This window comes from Gymnoscopelus microlampas, assembly GCF_963454915.1.
Source record: "Gymnoscopelus microlampas genome assembly, chromosome: 9".
Taxonomy (NCBI): domain Eukaryota; kingdom Metazoa; phylum Chordata; class Actinopteri; order Myctophiformes; family Myctophidae; genus Gymnoscopelus; species Gymnoscopelus microlampas.
The window spans coordinates 57,065,077-57,091,060 of NC_139946.1; the positions used below are offsets into that span (position 1 = coordinate 57,065,077).

General features: G+C 41.4%; 2 protein-coding genes across 4 annotated transcripts in view; one reads left to right on the plus strand and one right to left on the minus strand.

Annotated features, from left to right (window-relative positions):
- tmem259 (transmembrane protein 259) overlaps positions 1-25,984 on the plus strand; it is a 298,209-nt gene that overhangs the window by 170,921 nt on the left and 101,304 nt on the right. The window lies entirely within an intron of this gene.
- The window catches only part of LOC311051683 (uncharacterized protein), a gene marked incomplete at its 3' end in the record, with an annotated part of 33,597 nt that overhangs the window by 1,823 nt on the left and 5,790 nt on the right, over positions 1-25,984 (minus strand). Inside the window, exons 2-5 of the mRNA XM_084066266.1 lie at positions 2,749-2,832; positions 2,041-2,340; positions 1,245-1,583; positions 297-605 (exon numbers count right to left, since the gene is read on the minus strand). Of these exons, the coding sequence (XP_083922392.1) occupies positions 297-605; positions 1,245-1,583; positions 2,041-2,340; positions 2,749-2,824 (1,024 nt within the window). The 5' untranslated portion in view covers positions 2,825-2,832. The remainder of the gene's footprint in view (positions 1-296; positions 606-1,244; positions 1,584-2,040; positions 2,341-2,748; positions 2,833-25,984) is intronic.

Sequence of the window (25,984 nt, forward strand, 5' to 3'; positions counted from 1 at the left end):
TATGAAGATAAGATTTAATATAATATTATAATGAGCATTAGTGAGGACCAATTATATGAAGATATGATTTAATATAATATTATAATGAGCATTATTGAGGACCAATTATATGAATATAAAAAAGAAGGCTGCTCCTTTAATTGTGTGCAGATTAAAGTTGTTGATCAATAAAACTTAATTACATTTATTTTTCACTCTAAAACGTGATAGTTATCAACTTTAAACAAAATTAACATTTAAATTAACATACATTTGTTATGCCACCATATGATTATATGGTGAACACATGAACTTACCCACAGTGAGATGAACAACACATTCCTTCTCTGATGTGATGTAACATGTGTAAAGGCCTGCATCAGAAGGATTCACTCCAGAGATTCTCAGGGAAACGTCTCCACCTTCTACAGAGACAGAGGTTCTGTCTTTATAGACAGAGTTCTTCTCTACAGTCTGCTCCTGGTCGTTCCTGATGACATGGACATGGTGAGTTGTCAGGTCTTTTCTGGTCCATTTCACTGTAGTGTCAGTGAGTGGACCAGTGAAGACAGTCTGACATGGTAGAACCACATCTCCACCTTCCACTGCTCTGACCTGACATGGTGCTGTGAACGACAAATCACACTTTCATTCATTGAGTTTCATTCACATCAGTGGAATTTATGTTACATACATTATTACATCATTATTACTCAGTTGCATGTTTGTGTCAATGCTGTGCTGCTTCTAAACAATGATTATTTGTTCACTTATACCAAAAACTAAGTTCTCTCTATTTAGCATGCTGGACCTGGGTTTGAGGGCTTAACATAAAGCAGACCTCAGTAACAACAGAGCTACTCTATCAGTATTGTTGCTGTCAGGTAGAAACCTTGTAAGTCCAAAGACACACTGAACCACTTTAACTTTCACTTAAAACAAAAACAAAAAAAAGCATATTATCTACAACGCATCGCCATCACGATCGGCTATTTTTGCTACTTTTGTAGGACACTGTAGTATGATGAAGTAGGGCATACATTTTTTGGGGAAAAAAGTTGAAACATGAACATACATGTTTCTGCCTGACAACAACAATATAAACATGAACTAGAAATAACTACCAGACGTTGTAGGATCATCATCGGTGACTGATCTATGATCTATGAACTATTTCAACAATATAAAACTAAAATTAGTTCAACAATGTAGAACAGTAACACTTCTTTTTACACAATTATAATTTCTCAGAACAATTGTCTTACCAACTGTGAGATGAACAGTGGATTTCGTGTTGATTCCAGGGAGTGTCAGAGTGCAGGTGTAGGTTCCTTCATCAGATAGTGTCACTCTGGTCAGTTTGAGGGACACGTTGCCTTTCTTCACTTCATCCTGGAAGAGAGAAGTTCTTCCCTTGTAGGAAGGATCCTTATCGTCAACAAGTTCACCCCCGTTCCTCTGGTAGTAGACATATTGATCACCTGGTAGGTCTGGTCTGGTCCACTTTATGGTCAGGTCAGTGAGGTCGATGTTGTGATCAGTGGTAGGATCAACCTCACATGGTAGAACAGCATCCTCTCCAACTGTTTTCATCAGACTATGTCCTGAAGGAAAAGAAAAGAAAAGAAAAGAAAAGAAAAGAAAAGAAAAGAAAAGAAAAGAAAAGAAAAGAAAAGAAAAGAAAAGAAACATCTTTATTGATACCTAGAGGTAGGGGAGGGCGATATGGAAAAATATTATATCACAATATCTTTTCAGCCAATATCACGATAACGATATTTATCGTGATACCTGTGTTCGTTTTTAGGATTATTATTATTGTATTATGATTATTAATAACATAAATAATGATTAATTATATTATGTCATTATTAATTATTATTATAAGATATATGATAATAATCATGGGGCACGTATAATTATATAATAATCATATAATATAATGAATCATCATATATCTTATTAATGAATGTGTTCACAGACAGACAGACAGGCTACAGATAGATAGCGATATTATGATAAAAACGCATTTATTCTTTTAAGGACAAAATGCATACTTACTGATCACTTCAATGTAATGAGTCTTGCTCTGCACTCGGCCGTTTATCTCCACAGAATATATTCCACTGTCTTCTATGATCGTATTGTTGATGACCAACTCTCCAGTGTCTTTATTCAGTGCAGTGCGGTTTTTAAATGTCCCGTAGTAATCCACTTCAGGACCAAAGCCCTCATCCCATTCTGCAGCCTTATTGAGGTCATGTTTCCAAAGGACGCCAGTGATGGGTTTAGCAACAGAATTAGTATCTGGAAGCAATTGAAGGACTCCTCCCAGTGGAATGTATTTCACATCTTGTTGGTCTGTGTGAAGAACATTATTTCAGTCAAGTTGAACAGTTAAAACAGTCAATATTGAAACAAAAACTTAGAGAATAGAAGAAGCGTAGAATGAAGGCTTTATCATCAGAAACAGCCAGCTATATTAAAACTAAACCATAATGAAGCAAAACTCAACAATCTCTACAGTAGCATAATTATAATTTCATAATTCATAATTTCAATTATATATTTTTAGAACACTTAACCATGATGCTGTTATAACATCATTGTAAACTAGACTAATTATTACACCAGAGATTCATTTCTTTCACATTATTAGAATTTCCATCATTTAAAATGACCTGTTCTCCTCTCTTTCAATGTAAATGTAATGTAAGAGAGATGTTGTTCTGTCATAAACAGTAGGTTAGTTACAGTGTAATGATTTACCTCCAGAGATGCAGAGCAACAGAACTACCAGCAGAAGGAGATGTCTCTGATCGTAGATCACATGTGAGATCGCCATGTTCACAACTAGAAACAAAAATAAAGAAAAACAAGATATTTAAAAAAATATTATACCAGGTTGCTTATTTCTCTCACTAAACATGGCAACGTTGAAAGGCCAAATGAGGAACAGCGCCACAGTTCATAGAGATACATACAGAATTCAAATCTATACAAAACTAGGCTTGATCTTCAGAGCTTGATTGTCTGTCATTTTATTTTTTTCATGCAATTCAATATAATTTAGGAAACATAATAATTTAATCTGAACCACTTAAACCTCAATTGATCAAACACACCACCTTGTAATGTAGCCGATCTACAAGCTCACAACATGTCGCATCACCCAAGACGGAAATTAACAATCTTTGGCAATGCAACGCAAGTAAGCGTGTAGATCGGCTATTCTTGGTGAATGTTCCCCCAGAATAGGTTTGCTGGGGTTCAAGTGGTTAAGGAGAATCAAATGGCCTACATCCTGTTTATTTTTTGTAAAAATGAACTCTGTTATATTACATTTATTTATATGACGATTTCATTATGGAGTTTAAGTTAAGAGCAGTGGTTAAATGGAGCCTATATATTCTGGGGGTTCTTAAACGTTCAGTCGATCCACTATAGTAGAGTTGGTCTATTCTCTCTCTTTTATTACAGCAGCATATCTTTTAGAAGCTTTAATACTTCCTGGTAGGATCAGTAGATCTGTGCTCGACCTCATGGTCTACTGGGGAAGACGTGAACGTGCATTCAGTCCGGCTCAAACCTGGATTTGGTTTCAATCCAGGATTATTTAATTCTGCCTTCGTGAAACAGGCCCCTGATCATTGTTCTAAAATAATAAGAATATGTAACTAAACTATTCTTAAAAACAACATACTTTCAATATTTTGGGGAACATAAAATGTGTGTGTGTGTGTGTGTGTGTGTGTGTGTGTGTGTGTGTGTGTGTGTGTGTGTGTGTGTGTGTGTGTGTGTGTGTGTGTGTGTGTGTGTGTGTGTGTGTGTGTGTGTGTGTGTGTGTGGGGGGGGCGTTATTTTAAACAACTAGTGTCAGTGAATCATTGCTCATGGCCTCTACTGTATGCAGACTGATACTGTATGTAACTGTAATGAAGTGAGCCTTTCTAACCATTAGAGGGCAGTGTAGGACTGGTTCATGTGTGTCAGCTACAAGAACCCTCAGGAAGTGACTCAGCAGGTCACATCAGGACACAGAGGGTGTGTTCAGGTTCAGTTGCACAGAGTTCTAAATAAACCACCTCCATTACAAATAGACGTCTTGTTCTGTCAAGTTATTGCACTTATTAAATCCCTTACAACTACTGATATAAACAAATCGTATTCTTTATTCATAACTTATGAATCATAAGGAGGTTGTGTTTAGACAAAACAATATGCAGCTTTACATTGTGTAACACACACACACACACACACACACACACACACAATGGCGCTCTTTCCATGCCACGTCAAACCTTGACGTGTCACATGAACGCGTGATTTTTTTATTGCTCTGCACTGTACCGTCTGAACTTGTTATTTTTTTCCCATTGACTTACAATGGGGACACGACGGGACGCGCATACGTGCACGCGTACCCTTCCCGCGTGCCCTTCGCGGGTTACACGTTAACATTTAGTTTATGCGTTTTTAGTGAACGCACGCAATCAACGCATGCATTATTTTTTGGGTCACGCGACTACAGTAGGCGGGCAATGAGGGCAACATAAAATCACACGTGAATATTGTTGATTCACAGCACCGTGCGTGCGTGTGTGTGCATCAGTGGCGTAGCCAGAAAGCTGGCAGCAGCTGGGCATGGGGATTTGTGGGTGGGCACTCATGCACGCGTGCGCAGCGCGCGTGCATGATTTTTTTCGGTTATTATCGGTTAAAATCTTACTTTTTTGCGCAATTTGCGGGTCTTTTGCGGGTTTATTATGTTATTTAATTCTTATTTTTGCCTTCATTTTCATGAAAATATTGACAGGTCGCAAATAATGCCCCGTTGTCCGCCTCCTCCGCGCGTCCGCAGTCCGCCTCCACTCACAGAGCACAGGCACAGTTCACAAGCAGAAAAATAAAATCAAACTACTTTTTCTTCTTTTTTTTTGGGGTGGGCACAACAGCCAGGTGGGTGGGCCCAGGCCTACCTATGCCCACCCGTGGCTACGCCCCTGGTGTGCATGACAGATGACTGTCAAATAGACCATCATGGTGATTATGGCGTGTGTGTGTGTGTGTGTGTGTGTGTGCAAAGTGTTATCAAAATAGACCGTCACGCGTGATTGTTGTTGTTTCACAGCACCGTGCGTGCATGTAAAAAAATCTGTAATTTATTATCGAATTAGCTTTTGAAATGCCATATATGCATATAATAGATATATATGTATATTATTATATATATATATATTTATTTAATTGTTCAATTAATATAGACCGAATCCCACATATTTACATATTTACATTATCAACCGACTAGACTTTATAAATGAGAGATGACAGGTGTTACTGTTCCCTGTGTATTTTCATTACGTGAATAAATATCACTTTCTATTAGTTTGATATCCTCTAGGCCTACGGTGGTACGATAACAATGAATTTTTCATGTTTCAAGTTTTCAAATAAAATATAAAAATCAGCAGATCTACAAGCGGAGGGTCGCTGGACATGAACGTGGCTCCTGCCCGCAACAAAAAAAAGACGAGAGAGAGAGAGAGGGGGGGAGAGAGAGGGGAGAGAGAGCGAGAGCGAGAGAGAGAGAGTGTTGTGGACCATTTGCTCCTACATCAGTGCAGCATTTCATTCATAATATTCCATAGCCTACTCACGGCCCTCTCGAAAGCAGTCCAGGTCCAAGTTCATGTTCAGTTCAATACCATTGCTATTGCAAATTCCAAGCCATATTGAAGTATAGGATAATCCACATTGAAATGATCGTCCCATGGTGATTGATCACAGAGTGTTCTTTAGTCATTTGAGTTTAACTAATATTGTGGCTTTTCAAACAATCTAAAACTAAAGCATTTGCCCCGGTGTGTAAGGATACTATTACAATTACAAGACAGCCTTATTGAAAGCTTCTGGACAGCTTGAGGACTTGCAGCCTATATACCAGGCAGCCCATGTATAATATTTTTGTATAGCATAAAATGCAATACAGAGTATGCTATTGGAATCTTATAGAGGCGCGCCCAAATAATTAATTAGCTTCAAAATTAGGTCAAACTCTGCTGTCACTCAGTCTCCAGCATTGAAGCATTTTGACCACAGCAGAGAAGAGGAGGACATTTATTAAGACTACTTTGAATATGTTATGAATTAATCTGGCTATTTATCTGTGCAAAACAGCAGTGGGCGGGCGGCATTTATAAACTGGTTGTTCTCTCCCACAATCGGTGTTGCGTTATGCTTACCTCTCTCTGCAATTAGTTATACATTATTAATGTATTATTAATTATTTAAAAGTGTGGTCTCCTGCGCAAATGGTTATCTTATGTTAATCGAGATTCGAGAAAGAGATCAATAGGTGCTCATTGGAGATAAAAATGAGTAAAAAGGTAGGTCGGTGCTTCCAGGATCAACGGGAATAACTTGAGCGATCCGAATGATGAAGGAGGAGAGGGCATAAAATAGGTACTAAGGACAACTGGGAACCTTGGATGAGTGAGCACTCTTGTCAGAAACACATGTCAGAAACAGTTTAATTCAGCACTCATCTAAAATGAATCATCTGATCATTTAAGATCATTTAAGAGGCTCATATAACGCAGACCCAAATGCGCACTGCGTGCCAAGATAGGCTGGATGGCCCAAGATGAAAATGTACGTGAGAACACACAATGCCATTGACAGACAGTAGGCTATAGAATACAATGCAAATATTAAAAGATAATGCGGTAGTCTGTCGTCTTGTAGGAATTAATGAGGCCATAATGAGGCTGCAGCTGATAGACTAGGAAAAAAAATATATAGCTTACAATGGCGAAACAACTATTTATTATTATTATTTAGTTAATTTAATGCGGGGTATTTAGAAACAAATACTAATACTGTTTAAGGAAATAGGTAGCTGATATATTGCACTTTTACCTTAGCGCTAGGTATGCTCTTGGTTGCTTGTTATTGCAGAAAATGCACTTATAACCTCTGGTGATTAGTAGCTTTCGTTCCCTACCTTTGTTGATTGCACTTATTGTAAGTCGCTTTGGATAAAAGCGTCTGCTAAATGACTGTAATGTAATGTAATGTAATGTAATGTAATGTAATATCTAAATTGTATCAATGCCACTAACCTGGATACATGCATGTGATAATAATTTTATATTTTTTAGGCTACACGATCACACAACGCGATGCAGCAAGCCACATATAATCAGGCGTTCACATGATGCGGTGCAGCACACCACATATGATCACGCCTGCTTTCTGCACTGAACGCACGCACACACGCACGCACGCACGCATAAAAAAGAAACAAGTCAAGTTACACGACGCGTTCACACGCTGATGCAACACGCCACGCTTGCTTTCGGTGTAGTGTCTGCGCAGAACGCACGCACACACAAATTTAAAAAAAGCACACGTTCATGTGACACGTCAAGGTTTGACGTGGGACGAAAAGAGCGCCACACACACACACACACACACACACACACACACACACACACACACACACACACACACACACACACACACACACACACACACACACACACACAGATCTGAATCCTTCATGAGAGAAGAAATTAAGCTTCTTATTAACATAAGTCAACAAATGATGCGAAGCCTGCATAGCTAGTTCAGGCAGTCAACTCAAGGCAGCATGCCAACCTGATCAGGTGACCAGTCACATGCTCTCTTCTCCTGATCTGGGCGGTTATTTAATCTTCTCTGCCAACCTGTCATTCTGGCTTCTCTCCTGGCTGTTGCGGCTTCTCTGCCGTCTCCTCTGCTGTCTGTTGCTGTCTCTCATGCTGTCTGTTGCTGTCTCTCATGCTGTCTGTTGCTGTCTCTCATGCTGTCTGTTGCTGTCTCTCATGCTGTCTGTTGCTGTCTCTCATGCTGTCTGTTGCTGTCTCTCATGCTGTCTGTTGCTGTCTCTCATGCTGTCTGTTGCTGTCTCTCATGCTGTCTGTTGCTGTCTCTCATGCTGTCTGTTGCTGTCTCTCATGCTGTCTGTTGCTGTCTCTCATGCTGTCTGTTGCTGTCTGTTGCTGTCTCTCATGCTGTCTGTTGCTGTCTCTCATGCTGTCTGTTGCTGTCTCTCATGCTGTCTGTTGCTGTCTGTTGCTGTCTCTCATGCTGTCTGTTGCTGTCTCTCATGCTGTCTGTTGCTGTCTCTCATGCTGTCTGTTGCTGTCTCTCATGCTGTCTGTTGCTGTCTTTCTGCTTTCTGTTGCTGTCTCTCATGCTGTCTGTTGCTGTCTCTCATGCTGTCTGTTGCTGTCTTTCTGCTTTCTGTTGCTGTCTCTCATGCTGTCTGTTGCTGTCTCTCATGCTGTCTGTTGCTGTCTCTCATGCTGTCTGTTGCTGTCTCTCATGCTGTCTGTTGCTGTCTCTCATGCTTTCTGTTGCTGTCTCTCATGCTGTCTGTTGCTGTCTCTCATGCTGTCTGTTGCTGTCTCTCATGCTGTCTGTTGCTGTCTCTCATGCTGTCTGTTGCTGTCTCTCATGCTGTCTGTTGCTGTCTCTCATGCTGTCTGTTGCTGTCTCTCATGCTGTCTGTTGCTGTCTCTCATGCTGTCTGTTGCTGTCTCTCATGCTGTCTGTTGCTGTCTCTCATGCTGTCTGTTGCTGTCTCTCATGCTGTCTGTTGCTGTCTCTCATGCTGTCTGTTGCTGTCTCTCATGCTGTCTGTTGCTGTCTCTCATGCTGTCTGTTGCTGTCTCTCATGCTGTCTGTTGCTGTCTCTCATGCTGTCTGTTGCTGTCTTTCTGTTGCTGTCTCTCATGCTGTCTGTTGCTGTCTCTCATGCTGTCTGTTGCTGTCTCTCATGCTGTCTGTTGCTGTCTCTCATGCTGTCTGTTGCTGTCTCTCATGCTGTCTGTTGCTGTCTCTCATGCTGTCTGTTGCTGTCTCTCATGCTGTCTGTTGCTGTCTCTCATGCTGTCTGTTGCTGTCTCTCATGCTGTCTGTTGCTGTCTCTCATGCTGTCTGTTGCTGTCTTTCTGTTGCTGTCTCTCATGCTGTCTGTTGCTGTCTCTCATGCTGTCTGTTGCTGTCTCTCATGCTGTCTGTTGCTGTCTCTCATGCTGTCTGTTGCTGTCTCTCATGCTGTCTGTTGCTGTCTCTCATGCTGTCTGTTGCTGTCTCTCATGCTGTCTGTTGCTGTCTCTGATGCTGTCTGTTGCTGTCTCTCATGCTGTCTGTTGCTGTCTCTCATGCTGTCTGTTGCTGTCTCTCATGCTGTCTGTTGCTGTCTCTCATGCTGTCTGTTGCTGTCTGTTGCTGTCTTTCTGCTTTCTGTTGCTGTCTCTCATGCTGTCTGTTGCTGTCTCTCATGCTGTCTGTTGCTGTCTGTTGCTGTCTCTCATGCTGTCTGTTGCTGTCTCTCATGCTGTCTGTTGCTGTCTCTCATGCTGTCTGTTGCTGTCTGTTGCTGTCTCTCATGCTGTCTGTTGCTGTCTGTTGCTGTCTCTCATGCTGTCTGTTGCTGTCTCTCATGCTGTCTGTTGCTGTCTCTCATGCTGTCTGTTGCTGTCTGTTGCTGTCTCTCATGCTGTCTGTTGCTGTCTCTCATGCTGTCTGTTGCTGTCTCCTCTGCTGTCTGTTGCTGTCTCTCATGCTGTCTGTTGCTTTCTCTCATGCTGTCTGTTGCTGTCTCTCATGCTGTCTGTTGCTGTCTCTCATGCTGTCTGTTGCTGTCTCTCATGCTGTCTGTTGCTGTCTCTCATGCTGTCTGTTGCTGTCTCTCATGCTGTCTGTTGCTGTCTCTCATGCTGTCTGTTGCTGTCTGTTGCTGTCTCTCATGCTGTCTGTTGCTGTCTCTCATGCTGTCTGTTGCTGTCTCTCATGCTGTCTGTTGCTGTCTCTCATGCTTTCTGTTGCTGTCTCTCATGCTGTCTGTTGCTGTCTCTCATGCTGTCTGTTGCTGTCTCTCATGCTGTCTGTTGCTGTCTCTGATGCTGTCTCTCATGCTGTCTGTTGCTGTCTCTCATGCTGTCTGTTGCTGTCTCTCATGCTGTCTGTTGCTGTCTCTCATGCTGTCTGTTGCTGTCTCTCATGCTGTCTGTTGCTGTCTCTCATGCTGTCTGTTGCTGTCTCTCATGCTGTCTGTTGCTGTCTCTCATGCTGTCTGTTGCTGTTTCTCATGCTGTCTGTTGCTGTCTCTCATGCTGTCTGTTGCTGTCTCTCATGCTGTCTGTTGCTGTCTTTCTGTTGCTGTCTCTCATGCTGTCTGTTGCTGTCTCTCATGCTGTCTGTTGCTGTCTCTCATGCTGTCTGTTGCTGTCTCTCATGCTGTCTGTTGCTGTCTCTCATGCTGTCTGTTGCTGTCTTTCTGTTGCTGTCTCTCATGCTGTCTGTTGCTGTCTCTCATGCTGTCTGTTGCTGTCTCTCATGCTGTCTGTTGCTGTCTCTCATGCTGTCTGTTGCTGTCTCTCATGCTGTCTGTTGCTGTCTTTCTGTTGCTGTCTCTCATGCTGTCTGTTGCTGTCTCTCATGCTGTCTGTTGCTGTCTCTCATGCTGTCTGTTGCTGTCTCTCATGCTGTCTGTTGCTGTCTCTCATGCTGTCTGTTGCTGTCTTTCTGTTGCTGTCTCTCATGCTGTCTGTTGCTGTCTCTCATGCTGTCTGTTGCTGTCTCTCATGCTGTCTGTTGCTGTCTCTCATGCTGTCTGTTGCTGTCTCTCATGCTGTCTGTTGCTGTCTTTCTGTTGCTGTCTCTCATGCTGTCTGTTGCTGTCTGTTGCTGTCTCTCATGCTGTCTGTTGCTGTCTCTCATGCTGTCTGTTGCTGTCTCTGATGCTGTCTGTTGCTGTCTCTCATGCTGTCTGTTGCTGTCTCTCATGCTGTCTGTTGCTGTCTCTCATGCTGTCTGTTGCTGTCTCTCATGCTGTCTGTTGCTGTCTCTCATGCTGTCTGTTGCTGTCTGTTGCTGTCTCTCATGCTGTCTGTTGCTGTCTCTCATGCTGTCTGTTGCTGTCTCTCATGCTGTCTGTTGCTGTCTCTCATGCTGTCTGTTGCTGTCTTTCTGTTGCTGTCTCTCATGCTGTCTGTTGCTGTCTCTCATGCTGTCTGTTGCTGTCTCTCATGCTGTCTGTTGCTGTCTCTCATGCTGTCTGTTGCTGTCTTTCTGTTGCTGTCTCTCATGCTGTCTGTTGCTGTCTCTCATGCTGTCTGTTGCTGTCTCTCATGCTGTCTGTTGCTGTCTCTCATGCTGTCTGTTGCTGTCTCTCATGCTGTCTGTTGCTGTCTCTCATGCTGTCTGTTGCTGTCTCTCATGCTGTCTGTTGCTGTCTCTCATGCTGTCTGTTGCTGTCTCTCATGCTGTCTGTTGCTGTCTCTCATGCTGTTTGTTGCTGTCTCTCATGCTGTCTGTTGCTGTCTCTCATGCTGTCTGTTGCTGTCTCTCATGCTGTCTGTTGCTGTCTTTCTGTTGCTGTCTCTCATGCTGTCTGTTGCTGTCTCTCATGCTGTCTGTTGCTGTCTCTCATGCTGTCTGTTGCTGTCTTTCTGTTGCTGTCTCTCATGCTGTCTGTTGCTGTCTCTCATGCTGTCTGTTGCTGTCTCTCATGCTGTCTGTTGCTGTCTCTCATGCTGTCTGTTGCTGTCTCTCATGCTGTCTGTTGCTGTCTTTCTGTTGCTGTCTCTCATGCTGTCTGTTGCTGTCTCTCATGCTGTCTGTTGCTGTCTCTCATGCTGTCTGTTGCTGTCTCTCATGCTGTCTGTTGCTGTCTCTCATGCTGTCTGTTGCTGTCTTTCTGTTGCTGTCTCTCATGCTGTCTGTTGCTGTCTCTCATGCTGTCTGTTGCTGTCTCTCATGCTGTCTGTTGCTGTCTCTCATGCTGTCTGTTGCTGTCTTTCTGTTGCTGTCTCTCATGCTGTCTGTTGCTGTCTCTCATGCTGTCTGTTGCTGTCTCTCATGCTGTCTGTTGCTGTCTCTCATGCTGTCTGTTGCTGTCTCTCATGCTGTCTGTTGCTGTCTCTCATGCTGTCTGTTGCTGTCTCTCATGCTGTCTGTTGCTGTCTCTCATGCTGTCTGTTGCTGTCTTTCTGCTTTCTGTTGCTGTCTCTCATGCTGTCTGTTGCTGTCTCTCATGCTGTCTGTTGCTGTCTCTCATGCTGTCTGTTGCTGTCTCTGATGCTGTCTGTTGCTGTCTCTCATGCTGTCTGTTGCTGTCTCTCATGCTGTCTGTTGCTGTCTCTCATGCTGTCTGTTGCTGTCTCTCATGCTGTCTGTTGCTGTCTCTCATGCTGTCTGTTGCTGTCTCTCATGCTGTCTGTTGCTGTCTCTCATGCTGTCTGTTGCTGTCTCTCATGCTGTCTGTTGCTGTCTTTCTGTTGCTGTCTCTCATGCTGTCTGTTGCTGTCTCTCATGCTGTCTGTTGCTGTCTCTCATGCTGTCTGTTGCTGTCTCTCATGCTGTCTGTTGCTGTCTCTCATGCTGTCTGTTGCTGTCTCTCATGCTGTCTGTTGCTGTCTCTCATGCTGTCTGTTGCTGTCTCTCATGCTGTCTGTTGCTGTCTCTCATGCTGTCTGTTGCTGTCTTTCTGTTGCTGTCTCTCATGCTGTCTGTTGCTGTCTCTCATGCTGTCTGTTGCTGTCTCTCATGCTGTCTGTTGCTGTCTTTCTGTTGCTGTCTCTCATGCTGTCTGTTGCTGTCTCTCATGCTGTCTGTTGCTGTCTCTCATGCTGTCTGTTGCTGTCTCTCATGCTGTCTGTTGCTGTCTCTCATGCTGTCTGTTGCTGTCTCTCATGCTGTCTGTTGCTGTCTCTCATGCTGTCTGTTGCTGTCTCTCATGCTGTCTGTTGCTGTCTCTCATGCTGTCTGTTGCTGTCTTTCTGTTGCTGTCTCTCATGCTGTCTGTTGCTGTCTCTCATGCTGTCTGTTGCTGTCTCTCATGCTGTCTGTTGCTGTCTTTCTGTTGCTGTCTCTCATGCTGTCTGTTGCTGTCTCTCATGCTGTCTGTTGCTGTCTCTCATGCTGTCTGTTGCTGTCTCTCATGCTGTCTGTTGCTGTCTCTCATGCTGTCTGTTGCTGTCTTTCTGTTGCTGTCTCTCATGCTGTCTGTTGCTGTCTCTCATGCTGTCTGTTGCTGTCTCTCATGCTGTCTGTTGCTGTCTGTTGCTGTCTTTCTGCTTTCTGTTGCTGTCTCTCATGCTGTCTGTTGCTGTCTCTCATGCTGTCTGTTGCTGTCTCTCATGCTGTCTGTTGCTGTCTCTCATGCTGTCTGTTGCTGTCTCTCATGCTGTCTGTTGCTGTCTCTCATGCTGTCTGTTGCTGTCTCTCATGCTGTCTGTTGCTGTCTCTCATGCTGTCTGTTGCTGTCTCTCATGCTGTCTGTTGCTGTCTCTCATGCTGTCTGTTGCTGTCTTTCTGTTGCTGTCTCTCATGCTGTCTGTTGCTGTCTCTCATGCTGTCTGTTGCTGTCTCTCATGCTGTCTGTTGCTGTCTCTCATGCTGTCTGTTGCTGTCTTTCTGTTGCTGTCTCTCATGCTGTCTGTTGCTGTCTCTCATGCTGTCTGTTGCTGTCTCTCATGCTGTCTGTTGCTGTCTCTCATGCTGTCTGTTGCTGTCTCTCATGCTGTCTGTTGCTGTCTCTCATGCTGTCTGTTGCTGTCTTTCTGTTGCTGTCTCTCATGCTGTCTGTTGCTGTCTCTCATGCTGTCTGTTGCTGTCTCTCATGCTGTCTGTTGCTGTCTCTCATGCTGTCTGTTGCTGTCTGTTGCTGTCTCTCATGCTGTCTGTTGCTGTCTCTCATGCTGTCTGTTGCTGTCTCTCATGCTGTCTGTTGCTGTCTCTCATGCTGTCTGTTGCTGTCTTTCTGCTTTCTGTTGCTGTCTCTCTGCTGTCTGTCTCTCTGCTGTCTATTGCTGTCTCTCTGCTGTTCTGTTGCCTGGCCTCGCTGTCTGCTTCTGACCATCAAGTTTGCAATCCCACCGCCTCCCCGGCATCCACCTGTAGGCTCTGTTTCTATAGATTCCCCTTAAGGAGGTCTTAATTCATTCCCTGTAAATTCTATTTGGCATGTAACATTCATTAAAATGTTCATGCTTACAGGGAATGAATAGATACAGAGCCCTGACACCAAACTATGCTTCATATATTTCTACTACACTACACCACTATACTATACTGTATATTATCTTAACATTCGTATATTACACCAGTATATACTGCATACACATTATTGCTGTATTATATTATATTATCATATACTATCTTACACTATTATATGTGCTACTATTGTTATTGTTACTACTTGCACTGTATCTCTTTCTGTCTCTCCTCTGTCTCTGTATCTCTTTCTGTCTCTCCTCTGTCTCTGTATCTCTTTCTGTCTCTCCTCTGTCTCTGTATCTCTTTCTGTCTCTCCTCTGTCTCTGTATCTCTTTCTGTCTCTCCTCTGTCTCTGTATCTCTTTCTGTCTCTCCTCTGTCTCTGTCTCTCCTCTGTCTCTGTATCTCTTTCTGTCTCTCCTCTGTCTCTGTATCTCTTTCTGTCTCTCCTCTGTCTCTGTATCTCTTTCTGTCTCTCCTCTGTCTCTGTATCTCTTTCTGTCTCTCCTCTGTCTCTGTATCTCTTTCTGTCTCTCCTCTGTCTCTGTATCTCTTTCTGTCTCTCCTCTGTCTCTGTATCTCTTTCTGTCTCTCCTCTGTCTCTGTCTCTCCTCTGTCTCTGTATCTCTTTCTGTCTCTCCTCTGTCTCTGTATCTCTTTCTGTCTCTCCTCTGTCTCTGTATCTCTTTCTGTCTCTCCTCTGTCTCTGTATCTCTTTCTGTCTCTCCTCTGTCTCTGTATCTCTTTCTGTCTCTCCTCTGTCTCTGTATCTCTTTCTGTCTCTCCTCTGTCTCTGTATCTCTTTCTGTCTCTCCTCTGTCTCTGTATCTCTTTCTGTCTCTCCTCTGTCTCTCTCTCTCTCTCTCCTCTATCCCCCGACACGGTCGAGGCAGAAGGCCGCCACCCAACCTAGGGTCTGCCTGACGTTTCTTCCAGTTAAGTGGGAGTTTTTCGTTGCCACTGTCGCAAAATGTCTTGTTCAGGGTGGGACTGTCGGGTCTCTTCTCTACATGTAAAGTGTCTTGAGACAACTTGTTGTGATTTGACACTTTAATAAAATTGAACTGAATTGAATATATCTATGCTCAATTATGCTCATAGTCAGGGGATATTAAAAAAGTCTTGGAATAAATTCCTTACCAAAAAAAATCTTCAGCAATGTGTTTGCAAAGGTGTCTAGTACCACATCTCACAAAGACTGAAATTCAGTATCCCTAGGAGAATTTTTGACAGCTCCTTAAAGTTGGGGTACCATCCATAACCTTGGTTAAAAAAGAATCTCCCAAAAAAAAATCAAAATTTAATTGTGTTTTAAGTAGCATGTGAGGTGTCAAACTAGGGTGTTTTTATGATTCTGAATCCATTGCAATCATTTGTTTTGCACCAAAACCTCTCCTTGGGCTAAAAACGGCCCAATCTCAATGGGCTTTTTACACAAAAAGTATACATGGCTATGGCCGTTTTTAGCCCAAGGAGTGGTTTTGGTGCAAAACAAATGATTGCAATGGATTCAGAATCATACAAACACCCTATTTTGACCCCTCACTTAAAACAGAATTAAATGTAGTTTTTTTTCTTTTTGATTTTTTTTCAACCAAGGTTATGGTGGGTACCCCAACTTTAAGGAGCTGTCAAAAATTCTCCTAGGGATACTGCATTTCAGGGTGAGATTCCGTGAGGGTGCGTCCTAGTGAGACCTGACAGAATGGGTTTCATTTGGAGCCAGTGTGACGTTGTCTGTTAAGGGGTCTATAGGCATGACATTGATCAGAAGAATCCTTCATGAGAGAAATGTAGTTTCTTATTAACATAAGAAGTCAACAGCTTCATTCCTCTCAAAGTGTTATTGAACACCTTTTATTTAAAACTAGAGCACAAATAGCTGATCTACAAGCTGTGCTGTCATGCAACACATTGTGACCTTAAATAAAAGCTAATAAACATATACTGTATAATTAATAATAGGCATGTTTTTGCCTCCATAGATAGCAATAAGGCAGAATAGCGAGTCAATGCTCTTGTGAGCTTGTAGATCAGCTATTTTAACAGTATGTAAATATCACTAACTATGAATGAACAGCTCAGAGTATCTTCAAACCGTACTGCTGAGCTTCATGAACAGAGCAACAAGATACACAATAACGGTGCGTTTTAACAGCGGGCGACTCTCGGGCGATGCCGGGCGACATCGCCCAAAAGATAAAGAAAGTCTATGAGAGCCGGCGATCGGGCGAAGTGGGCGGGGGGGCGATGAATGATGGATTTTCTTTATCTTTTGGACGATGTCGCCCGGCATCGCCCGAGAGTCGCCCGCTGATAAAACGTACCGTAAGATAAATAACATGATTAAAACTGACAGAAGACATTTACTGGATGACAACATTGATGAAAACATAAACTAACAGAGAGCTCTGGAAGGTATTTACTACAGTAATAAACAGAAACCCAGATCTACAAACATCAACATTAATTGATGGCACACTCATTACAGATCAGCTGGATGTGGTTAATACCTTAAACATCTTCTTTACAACCACAACCTCAACACTGGTTAACAAACTGTCCTCTCACTCTGGGCTGTATGGTGTAAAGCACATCCAAGCTTTCTACTGATGATGTGTTTAAAAAACTGAGCTTCCTACAACAACAAAACAAGATCTCCTCTAAATTCCTCAGACTCAGTACAGCCTCTATTGCTCCAATCATCACCAACATAATAAACCTCTATCAGACAGGAGCATGTCCAGCAAGAGTTCAAACTAGCTAAATGTATAAAAAAAATAAGTAAATTAGACACCGGCAAGTACCATCCTGTTTCTATTCTATACCCACTGAGCATTTTTCGGGCTATTAGACGTCTAAAATACGTCTAAGGGGTAGGCTAAAACGGGGTTATAATTGGTCTAACAGTTAAAGTTTTTTAGCGGTCTAGGCTTAGCCTAGACGTTGATTAGCTGTTTTTAAGGTCTATTTATAGACGTCTATATTATAGCCGTTGAAATGACATCTATAATATAGACGTCTATATACAGACGCTTAAAAAACTGCTAATCAACGTCTAGGCTAAGGCTAGACGTCTAAAAAACTTTCACTGTTAGACCAATTATAACCCGGTTTTAGACGGAGGTCTAATAGCCGACTATGGCTCACTGGGATGTTCTATCTCCATGGTTATAGAGAGGTTAGTATAGGAACAGGTCCAGAAGTATGTTGTTGTCTTCAGAACATCCCACTCCTCTGACTCATGTCTACTTTATTTACAGGTGATTATTGATAAGTGTTGGAGTTTAGAAACACTCGTTGTAAATCACTCAACGGTCCTGTACCACCTGTTTATAAATGTCACATGATGCAGGACGTTGTGTTATTGAAAACGAGCGCTTCTAAACTCTGACATTTAGAAACATTATCACCTTCACAGAATGTATTGACATAAAGTATCTCATAACATGTCTCTATGGTGGATTTTATCAAACAAACACTTCAGATACAAAGAGGATAATCCAAGCTTTCTGTACAGCTGTAATGTTGTTGAGTTTAACGTTGTTTAATACAATCAGATCAGACTTTTCTGTTTGGATGTTTGGGCTGTTAAGGGCTGGTCTTGCAACTCTAGAATCCAGATATTAAGAGTTGCTTGCGGCTAGATAGGAGAGATCTATGGCTGTGTGTTTCTATCTGACATCTGGAGAAAAGAGAACCACTGCTGTAGAGAGGGAGTGTCTTACATACAGGAAACCCAAAAGGCCACTTCCTCTTTTCCACTCTGTTGCAAACATGTCGCAGCATTCATTTCTACCAGTCAATATCATATTCCTTCTTTAGACAAACCAAGTGTTAATATCATGTTAAGACTATATACTAAAGTGAGCTGTTCTGTTCAACATAAATTATGTTCTAATACATTACCATATTTACAACAATATATTCACTCGCTCGCGCGCGCGCGCGCGCACGCACGCACGCACGCACGCACGCACACACACACACACACACACACACACACACACACACACACACACACACACACACACACACACACACACACACACACACACACACACACACACACACACACACACACACACACACACACACACACTCTGAATCCTTCATTCAAATAAATTAAGTTTCTCATTAACATAAGAAGTCAACAGCTTCATTCCTCTCATAGTGTTATTGAAAACCTTTATTAAAAACTATAGCAAAAATAACTGATCTACAAGCTCACAATGTGCTGTGATGCAACGCACTGTGACCTTAAATAAAAGCTAATAAGCATACTGTATACATCATTAATAGGCATGTTTTTGCCTCCAATTAGATAGCAATAAGGCAGAATAGCGAGTCAATGCTCTTGTGAGCTTGTAGATCAGCTATTTTAACAGTATGTAAATATCACTAACTATGAATGAACAGCTCAGAGTATCTTCAAACCATACTGCTGAGCTTCATGAACAGAGCAACAAGATACACAATAAGATAAATAACATGATTAAAACTGACACAAGACATTTACTGGATGACAACATTGATGAAAACATAAACAAACAGAGAGTTCTGGAGGTATTTAAACAGTTAGGATACAGAAAGAAACCTAAACCCAGATCTACAAACATCAACATTAATTGATGGCACACTCATTACAGATCAGCTGGATGTGGTTAATCCCTTAAACATCTTCTTTACAACCACAACCACAACACTGGTTAACATACTGTCCTAAAGCACATCCAAGCTTTCTATGAAAACCTAGGTACACAAATGTGATTTTAAACTCACCATGGTGACAACTGATGATGTGTTTAAAAAATCACACCCAGTGTGAAGTGGGCGGTGTGGTCACAGTGGTCATCACAGTGATGGAAGTGATTCACTTAAAAAAAAACATAAAAGTGTTTTTTTTAAGTCCATACTGCTATTCATAGGGCTGCACATGTGTCATGTGTTTCGCTAGCCAATCACAGTCCTGAATTTGCAAAGTCAGCTAACCACATTACAGCTAGTGGTGATGACACTAGCTGTAATGTGATTGGCTAACTTTGCAAAAGTATAGATTTGCATTGACTGTGGAAGGGTTAGCGTTGTAGACTGCGTAGACTATTGGCCAATCACGGTGCAGGATTGGTCAGTGTCCAAACCTCACTTATAGGGGGCGGTTACACCGCCCCAAAAACTGAGCGCCTACAACAACACAACAAGATCTCCTCTAAATTCCTCAGAGCCTCAGTACATCCTCTATTGCTCCAATCATCATAATAAACCTCTCCATCAGCCAGGAGCATGTTGAAGAGTTCAAACTAGCTAAATGTATAAAAAAATAAGTAAATTAGACCCCGGCAACTACCACCCTGTTTCTATTCTATGTTCTATCTCCATGGTTACAGAGAGGTTAGTATAGGAACAGGTCCAGAAGTATTTTGCTGAAAACAAATTACGTTTAGAATACGAATTCCAATCTGTCTTCAGAACATCCCACTCCTCTGACATGTCTACTTATCAATAATCATGTCTACTTTATTTACAGGTGATTATTGATAAGTGTTGGAGTTTAGAAACACTCATTGTAAATCACTCAACGGTCCTGTACCACCTGTTTATAAATGTCACATGATGCAGGAGGCAGCAGGATGTTGTGTTATAGAAAACGAGCGCTTACAAACTCTGACATTTATAAACATTATCACCTGCACAGAATGTATTGACATAAAGTATCTCATAACATGTCTCTATGGTGGATTTTATGAAATACAAACTTGACAGATACAAAGAGGATAATTCAAGCTTTCCGTACAGCTGTAATGTTGGTGACTTTAACATTGTTTAATACAATCAGATCAGACTTTTCTGTTTGGATGTTTGGGCTGTTAAGGGTTGGTCTTACAACTCTAGAATCCAGATATTAAGAGTTGCTTGCGGTTAGATAGGAGAGATCTACAGTATGGCTGTGTATTTTGAATACATGAAATGTATGTAATATCACTTACAGATACAGGCTAGATTAGTAGATTCATGCTTGCTTACTGTGTGTAAGTCATAAATACAGGCTGTATGTCACATACTGTAGAGCAGTGGTTCTCAACTTTTTCAGGCCTCGACCCCCAAAACAATCATATTTGAACTGGGGACCCCCCAAAACAATCATATTTGAACTGGGGACCCCCCAAAAGAATCATATTTGAACTGGGGACCCCCCAAAAGAATCATATTTGAACTGGGGACCCCCCCCCCCAAAATAATCATATTTGAACTGGGGACTGTATCTATTCATTCACTGTAAGCATGAACATTTTAATTAATGTTACGTTCCAAATAGAATTTACAGGGAATGAATTAAGACCTCCTTAAAGGACAACTTTGGTTTTTTACAACCAAGGTTTATATTTTAGCTTGTAATTAAAGTAAATAAAAGATGAGTGTTACATTTTTTAAATGTACTGCTTTCTATAGTTTTTGCAATTTTCGCGATATTTTTTACAGTGTGTGTCTAGTGGGCGGGGGCATTCTGTCCGGTGGTTAAATATGTCTTATTTTACACAATAACCCAGCGTTTTCTCTATTAGTATTTACAGAAGCTTGTTTCTAGCCCCCAATAACTCACATCTGGCCATCAAAGACCACAGGACCTTTTTTATTGTGTAAAAAAATTTAGCCACCGGACAGAATGCCTCCGCCCACTGTAAAAAATATCGTGAAAATTGCTAAAACTATAGAAAGCAGTAAATGAAAAAAAAATAACACTCATCTTTTATTTACTTTAATTACAAGCTAAAATATAAACCTTGTTTGTAAAAAAACAAAGTTGTCCTTAAGGGGAATCTATAGAAACAGAGCCTACAGGTGGATGCCGGGGAGGCGGTGGGATTGCAAACTTGATGGTCAGAAGCAGTCAAGCAGACAGCGAGACCAGGCAACAGACAGCAGAGAGGCACATCATTTGTTGACTTCTTATGTTAATAAGAAGCTTAATTTCTTCTCTCATGAAGGATTCTGTGTGTGTGTGTGTGTGTGTGTGTGTGTGTGTGTGTGTGTGTGTGTGTGTGTGTGTGTGTGTGTGTGTGTGTGTGTGTGTGTGTGTGTGTGTGTGTGTGTGTGTGTGATGTTATTCTGTGAATGTATTGAAACCCAGATCTACAATCATCAACAATTCAACATTAATTTATGGCACACTCATTACAGATAAGCTAATCTCTCAAGAACAGATTCAGAGCTGTGCTACTCAAATAGGAGAGGCGCTGTTTTTTCCTTTTTTTTGACGATGGGTTCCCAGAATGCAGATCAGCTGGATGTGGATATTATATCGCTTAAACATAGAGCACCGAAGTCTGACGTAATTTACACATCCTAGGTTTGTCTACCTGGTTCGCTGTTTTCCACCCCCGTTCTGAATCCCATAGACGTGTTTAATATCGCGTCAAATAAGAACTGTGTTCCAAAAATAAACAAATGACCCCGGTGGTTTGACTCTTATGGATATGAAGCATCAACTGACGGTGAGAAAACCATAATGTTACTTCCGCCGAATTAATTACATTTTCGCCAGAAACAGACTGTATCAAATATAAGTGACTGACTATCATAAACGATACAGAACCTCCTCCCTGATAATATCACAGAGACAGTTTGTTTATTTTTGGACCACAATTCTTATATGAGACGATTCTATGATGACACAATGTTATTCTCCATAGAGAAATTACTTTATGAACCAGAGGATGGACGAGTGACGTCAGGACTTCTGTACTCTATATTCTTTACAACCATAGCAACCACACTGGTTAACATACTGTATTCCACCCCCCAAAATAATCATATTTGAACTGGGGACCCCCTCTATTATATAAAATTGTGTTTCTTCTTTTTTTTTTACTTAGTCTGCTCTGTTTTCCCTCTACACCTATATCTCTTTGCCAAAAATCACGATGCGAGGTGTTGTGAGCTTGTAGATCTGCTATACCGAAGATTTTGCAGACCCCCTGTAGTAGCTCCGGGACCCGGACCCCCTGTTAAAGACCCCTGGTATAGTTTGTCGATTACTTGTGATGCAGTAATGGTCTATTTTTAGGGGTTAGAGGGTCTTAAAAGTCCTTAAAGTGTCACTGTACTGTCTCTGAGGAAAAGACAACCTCTGCTGTAGAGTGTGTGTGTATCACTGACCCTGAAACATGACTGTCATATTAGTGACACAGACACTAACTAATAGTGTTTCACATATAGAAAATGCAGAACCAAAGTCGTTTCCTGTTGCAACCGTTCCAGTGTCTCAGCAGTCATTTCAACCAGTCAGTCAATATCATATTCCTTCTTTAGATAAACCAAGTGTTAATATCATGTTAAGCCTATCCTAAACTGAGCTGTTTAACATGAGTTACTTTCTAATACATTACCATAATTACAACAACATTCACACAAAAACATCACACACACACACGCACGCACGCACGCACGCACGCGCTCCGTGTGTTTGAACATCCAGGAAACGGGATGTTAAGGTTCATGTTTAAATGGACCTGAGATCCAACTGTACTTGGTACACTCTTTTTTCACTACACTAAATCTCTTTGGCAACATTAACTGACCTTGTAGATCAGCTATTTACACTTTATTTGAAACAGGGCTCAAGTAGTTCATTCATAAATAGCTTCTTTGTCCCTTCATACAAATGTAGTGGAGTTAAAAATACAATATGTGTCTATAAAATGTAGTGGATTATAATAATGGTCTCTATAGGAATGACATTGATCAGAATCCTTCATGAGAGAAATGTAGTTTCTTATTAACATAAGAAGTCAACAGCTTCATTCCTCTCATAGTGTTATTGAACACCTTTATTTAAAACTAGCTACAATATCTGTTACCTACCTAAAAACGACCTGTTTTTGCCTGTAATTAGATAGCAATAAGGCAGAGTCCACGAGTCAATGCTTTGGTGAGCTTCTAGATCAGCTATTTTCACTTTCTTTTTTTTACAGTATGTAATTATCACTTATACTGTAGGCCACTTTGTTCACTACACAACATTATGCCCCTGGACGCAGTGTGAGCTTGTAGATCAGCTATTTTCACTAGATTTTAAATAGGCTAATGCTTAAGTGGTAAATTCATAATGTACTTTTTCCCTTCCTAGAAATGTAGTCAAAAATGCAAAGACGTTTAGGGATAATGGGAAATAGGGGCCATTAGTTTTAACTGTTGAAACATTGTGAACATTTGTGCCTATAATGACGTGCCCAACATAGAGGCCAGGTTGAAAGTCTTTAGACCATTAAGACCGGGGACGCATCTGTGTCATTTTAGATTTATTTGGCTATTCAAAAATAGCAAATCTACAAGCTCATAGCGCGAGTGCCGAGCTATGAGCTTGTAGATCTTTTTTTTTTAAATCGTGAACATTTGTGCAAATCAGAGAATAAAGTACTCATAACCTGTCAGATTGACCCATCAAATGACGTCACAGCTAAGTCCCGCCCCTTTGTAACCGGAAGTCCCGCCCCTTTGTAACCAGAAGTCCCGCCCCCTTTTAACCGGAAGTCCCACCCCCATTTTAGACTACGCCCAGCCGGAAATTTTTTGAAAAAGGGATGTAAAAAAGAGCGGGGAGGATTTTAATTGGGCGTGGTGTATTAATAATGAACAATAATTAATATTACAATTAATAATGATTAGAGATTTTTAAAAAAATTACATTAATTACATTTAAATAGCGTCTTTTGAAAACAAAGCATGCCTAGGTGAGAGAGGAGGTCTGAGGTCTGTTGCATACATGAACACACAGCATCTGCAGATGTCTGTCTTTTCAAAATACATTAAAGTCAATAAGATGTTGTCTATTGGGTCAGTGATTCTCAAGAAAGAGAAATGACCAAAAGTGCCATTGTGCACATTTACTGCTTACGCAAAAAGCATCCGTCTTTAAAAGGCACTGGTCAGTCTACTTATTTCAGCCGAGCAGAGTGCTTTAGAAAGTTGAGAATAGTATGTGCATATTAAGTGGGCTACTTCTTATCAGCTAATCATGATAAATTGTGTGTGATGTGTCGAGATCGCTGGCTCAACTCTCCAAAACAGGTCTTCAAATTGCCCTTGCTTAGCCATACAGTACATTTGAAAATGCAGAGGTGCTAGTCCGAGCGAAAGAAAAATTGCAAAAAAAAAGTGAACACACCCTCAGGTTATCTTATCAGCACAATAGATAGACTGTGTTGTCATGTGTGGCGTACAGCTGTGACAACGTGACATGTCCCACAGCAACTCACAAACACAGCTCGGGTGGATAAAATATAGGTACAAGTTTGCCTTTATAACTTTGAAAATAATGTGTTTTAAATCCGGTTTACCATTACCATGTCTTAACGCATTAAGACCTGAGGCCGATTAAAACATATTTTTTCTAAATCCTAACGCTTAAAAAAAATGTATTCAAAGATTTGCCCACATTTTCACAATTTTCACAAAATAGCAGCTCTACAAGCTCATAGCGCGGCACTCGGTGCCGCGCTATGAGCTTGTCCCAAGGGGCTTTTTGGCAATTTGAAAACGCAGGAAAAAACGTCCATTCATATCCTCTGCCGTTCAATAGTGCTCAGGTATGCTGGTTTGAATGTGAATTCCTACGAATCACATGAAGGGGGCTTCACAGTGCAAATGAACAAAGTCAATTATAATATGAATTTAGCTCCAGCTAACGAGATGAGAACAATATTGAAAATGAATTTGAGAAGAGATCTCTTGAGACAAAATACATACGACAAACACGCTGGAGAATTATTTTTTTCAATGTTGAATGGAAAATGTATTTGACTCATCTGCAACAACTGTGCAGCGATGGTGAAGAAAAGGAACTAAAAACCACTTTCTGACAAAATGAGTCATGAAAAGCCAACAGTGAACTGAGAAAAAGAAAGAAGGAAAAGAATCTTAACCAAAGATGACATGTCGGACGTCAGACGTGTCGGTTTCCCACGTTGTCTTGTGGGGTTGTGGGCAGTGCCGGTTATCTGGTGTGTAGTTTGTTTGATTTACGTTGATGACGGCTAGCCCTGAAAGAAAACTTTGAGTACTTGAGTACTTTATTCTCTCTCAAATCTTTGAATATATGTATTTTTAAAACAAACATTTGTAACTCAAATCTTAGCAGGTCCCTGTAACAACATCATTTTTTGATGGGGGTCCGTGACCAAATACATATCATATCAGGTAATGAAAAGAAAACTTTAAGTATAATGGCTGCCAAGTGGGGTCAACGCACAGCGTTTCTGTCCTATTCGTGGGCGCCCAGTCACGCACAGTTCACGATTATTGAATCTTTTCTCCCATATGAAGCCCCGGTCACACATCTGCGTCAGACATAACCAATGCATCTAAAACGCAAGCCGATGTGTCAGATGCATTCATTTCCCACGTTATCTTGCAGGGCTGTAAGCAGTGCTGGCAGAATTGGTCCATAATTTCACAACCCCACCCTTAGGGGCATCCCGCTCTTCTTTTTTTTTACCGCTCTTTTTTTTTTGTTGGGGGGGGGGGGGGGCTTCCGGTTACAAAGGGCGGGACTTAGCTGTGACGTCATTTGATGGGTCAATCTGACAGGTTATGAGTACTTTATTCTCTCTCAAATCTTTGAATAATATGTATTTTTAAAACAAACATTTGTAACTCAAATCTTAGCAGGTCCCTGGAACAACATCATTTTTTGATGGGGGTCCGTGACCAAATACATATCATATCAGGTAGTCCTTGACATGAAAAAGTTTGAGAACCACTGATTATAGTAACATACGTTTTAGAAGACATTAATTCCCAGAAGCAAAAATTTGAGTTAAAAATGTTAAATATATATATATTATGTTCAAAGCTTTGCACAAATTCTCACAATAAAAATAAATAAATAGCAGATCTACAAGCTCACAGTGCCATGCTGTGAGCTTGTAGATCTGCTATTTTTAAATAGCCAAAGAAAT